Genomic DNA, 3,227 nt, shown 5'->3' with positions numbered 1-3,227 from the left:
TTTGCCCATTTGAGCGAAGCTGGCGTCGGGCTTCCCGAAGTCGACGCAGCACGGCCTTCAATAGCGACGTTGTCCCGAATATCTTCCGCGCGAGGCCGTGGAGGTCGTAACACGGCAGGAGTGAGGCGAGTTCGTGCTCGGCCGTGATGCTATTCAGGAGCCCATGGAGCTCGGAGATGGAATGCCCCACGTCGGAAGGCCGCAGACGTAACACGGTGTGGTGGAGCTCCATGCCCGGGTCCAGGAAGTCAATCAGCTCCTGTCTGTGAGACTTTCCACGGTCCAGAGCGCCTCGATGCCCCAAAGCCGTCGCGCAGGAAGCACTCCTCGTAGCAATCGAAGATCCGAGCCGGAACACGGACGAAGGTGAGGTTGAGGTCTGAACAGATCGCAAAACGTGCTGGAGGTGGTTGACCCGCCAATTCCGGATGGGAGGCCTGCGCTGCACGCGAGCGTGAATCCTGAAGGCTCAGCCTGCCCTGAAATTCGTACTTGGCAGCCGGTGATGAGAGTGGTTCCATTTTCGTCCGGAAATTCACGTGCAGAGGCACCTGAGGTGCATGACCGAAAACTCCCTTGCCTCTGTCAGGGAGGCGCTCGCCGCTAGCGCTGCGACACGTGCACGAAGTACCCGCGAAGGCCCCCATCTTGCCAACCGCCGTGACCACAGAGCCGGCCGTGCCCTTCGCCTTGCCTTCAGTGTCGCCGTCGCCCTTGCTGCCGACCGCGTCCACGTTGCCGTTGTCGTGCCGAGGTGCGTCGGCGTCTGCAACCTTGACCACCAGAGCCTTCAACTTGGTTGCCGGGTCGTCAGGCGCGTTGGCGTCACCTTGATGCCTATCAGGCGAAGCCTGGCGCGCGTCCTGCGTGTCCGCATGGCTAGAAGTTGCGCCGCGGTCGCCCTGCCCGCCAGCCGGCCCGGAGCACCCCCTCCAGTGGGAGGCGCGTCCGGGAGTTGGTCGGTGGCGCGTGCAGGGACGTGTCCATCAGACGCCTGGCCCGCGTTGCAGTCTGCGTCGCTCATCAGTTGCTGGAGCGAGAGGATTTTGCGTTTTGAGCGTGGTTGCCTTTCTCGGAGAATGGATTTGCATCCGACAGTTGGAATGGAGATCGTACTTAATGCGCTCGCCAATTTGGGAAGACGAACGGCGTCCGTTCGATTCGGAATGCCCGACCGTCCGGGATGGCTGCGCGCTTGTGGATGTCTGCCCATGGTCTGACACTTCGATGGTGTTTTCCTCAGTGTCAGTCCGTAGCCAGCGGGGCGGTTGACACGAGGCGACTTGAAATTTCGGAGTGTACCCGCGCAGCTGGTCCCGGCGCCGATCCAGGGAGAGCAACAGTGGGGGGGAAAGGGTAGATCCAGGATGGCGTACCTGTGGAACGCCCGAGCATGATGGAAGAGATGTGGAGTACGGATGCCTGGTCACGTTTGACCTCAACTGGCCGGAGGTGTGCAGTACTCAGTCCTGCCCCGACCTAGTCTGACGAAGGGAGACCCTGAAGTGCCCCTGGTGACCGTATCCCGGAGAGCTTGGCGAGGCCAAGACACCCCAAGGTACTTCAAACCCACAGCAGCCTGAGCGTGAAGTTACTCGAATACATCAAGCCATCGACACCCTGAATTGTACCACCGCCATGTCGAAGATGAGCATCCAGGATACTGTGTAACGGGGTTACACGCTACAGTCACTTGTTACGCTAACAGATGCGATGTCTGTTAGAGGTTTGAACACTTCCTCGACCTTGGTTTAAGGTACACCAATGGCTACATACATTTACGACCATGGTCCATAGAGACGTATGACTCCTATTGGCTGAGAGCAGCATCTTTTAGCCAATGAGCGACATGCATAGCAATGGAATTCTGCCAACGGCTGGTTGGCAGATTCCTAACTTAGAATATTACATTTAGAGGAAGTCAGAAACATAAAACAAAAATAGCAGTTCTCATTTTAACCCAAAAACATTATTTGGATCGTTTATTTAGATTAATCTATACTCGGAGGTCCGAGTATAATTAACTCTAGTTTAAACCAAGCTACGCTTCCTCACAGATGTGCGTACACGTGTAAGCTGAAGTAGTGAGCCAAAGTAGGCCCATTACACCTGGTAGCACTTTGAAGCCCGTCCAACGACCGACTACCTGAACATTCCTACGTTACCGCACGAACGCGGAGCTGAGAACCTTCCCATGTATACAGAGGTGCCCATGGAAAGCTTCACTACGCGTGCAACTCACGTTGCACGCGCTGACTGTCTCCACCTGTCGGACCCAGAGTGGGAGGCCCTCCAACGACTGTCAACAGTCATTGGTGAGGCGGCTGTAGCTACGATGCTGCAGCAACACAGGGTTTCATCCTGATGGAGCAACGCGATGTTGCTGCTACTACCGCGGCGCCGTCTGGGACGACACTGTGGAGAAGTGCTGAATTGTTCTCCGAGAAAGGCGGCAGGGCCGATCGACTGGAGGCGTGGGAGATCGGCGATCGAGAGACAGGCAGCAAGGATCTACGGATCAGAAGGAGTTCTTCGGGAGATCTCAGGTGGTCCGACGACGCCGGCGCGTAAGGCAGGACATGTGGCAAGCCGGATTGTGGGTGATCGTGCCCGAACCGCGGCGTGATTCGTGGCCGACCCAAGTCCAGATCGACGACAGAACCCGCGGATCTGAGATGGCCGAGGACAGAAGGTGATAGATCGGCGGCGCATGGCAACCGGCATAAGTCATCGATCGGGAGTGGATCGCCGATCGGGGTCGATCGTGGATCGGGAGCCGATCGTGGGTCGCCGATCGTGGGTCGCCGATTGGGGTCGCCGATCGGGGCCGATCGTGGATCGACCATGATGGGACGCACATGGAGGACGAAGTCGGGGCAAGAATCCAGTAATCGTGTGGTTGTAGGAGGGTAAGCAAGATGGTAGCATTAGGGAGAGACCAGCTAAACATAAATCGGAGTCGAATTTGCACCGTGGAGCGCAAGTGGTCTGGAATCTCGAGGAGGAAGAGCATATTGGCCTCGATCGACTTGCGTTGTGGAAACAGATTTGACCCCACGCGTGATCCAAGACCACCAAGCCCCGGCAAGTCGCTCTCGAGCAGAATTTGCACCGAAGAGCACAAGTCCCCTCAAGTCACCAAGTCCCAGGAACTACATTGGCCTCGGCAGGGTCGACACTTTGGGTAGTGAACTAGCGGTACGGTTAAGACTGGATTAATGCATTGG

At 57.2% G+C, this 3,227-nt stretch overlaps 2 protein-coding genes across 2 annotated transcripts; one reads left to right on the top strand and one right to left on the bottom strand.

Moving 5' to 3' along the window:
• Positions 1-248: 248 nt before the first annotated feature.
• PHYSODRAFT_343401 (hypothetical protein) lies at positions 249-1,024 on the bottom strand (the record flags this gene model as incomplete). The annotated part of the gene is made up of 2 exons (XM_009541950.1): positions 249-902; positions 980-1,024. The coding sequence occupies 2 exons, from the start codon at positions 1,022-1,024 to the stop codon at positions 249-251; spliced, it is 699 nt and encodes a 232-aa protein (XP_009540245.1).
• A 1,188-nt stretch (positions 1,025-2,212) lies between these two features.
• Positions 2,213-2,571, top strand: PHYSODRAFT_343400 (hypothetical protein; the record flags this gene model as incomplete). Its single annotated transcript, XM_009541949.1, has 2 exons — positions 2,213-2,315; positions 2,345-2,571. The coding sequence occupies 2 exons, from the start codon at positions 2,213-2,215 to the stop codon at positions 2,569-2,571; spliced, it is 330 nt and encodes a 109-aa protein (XP_009540244.1).
• Between the last annotated feature and the right edge of the window lie 656 nt (positions 2,572-3,227).

Source organism: Phytophthora sojae (genome assembly GCF_000149755.1).
Source record: "Phytophthora sojae unplaced genomic scaffold PHYSOscaffold_76, whole genome shotgun sequence".
Classification (NCBI taxonomy): Eukaryota; Oomycota; class Peronosporomycetes; order Peronosporales; family Peronosporaceae; genus Phytophthora; species Phytophthora sojae.
The sequence above is the reverse complement of the archived record's forward strand: the minus strand, read 5'-3'. Positions and strand labels throughout refer to the sequence as shown.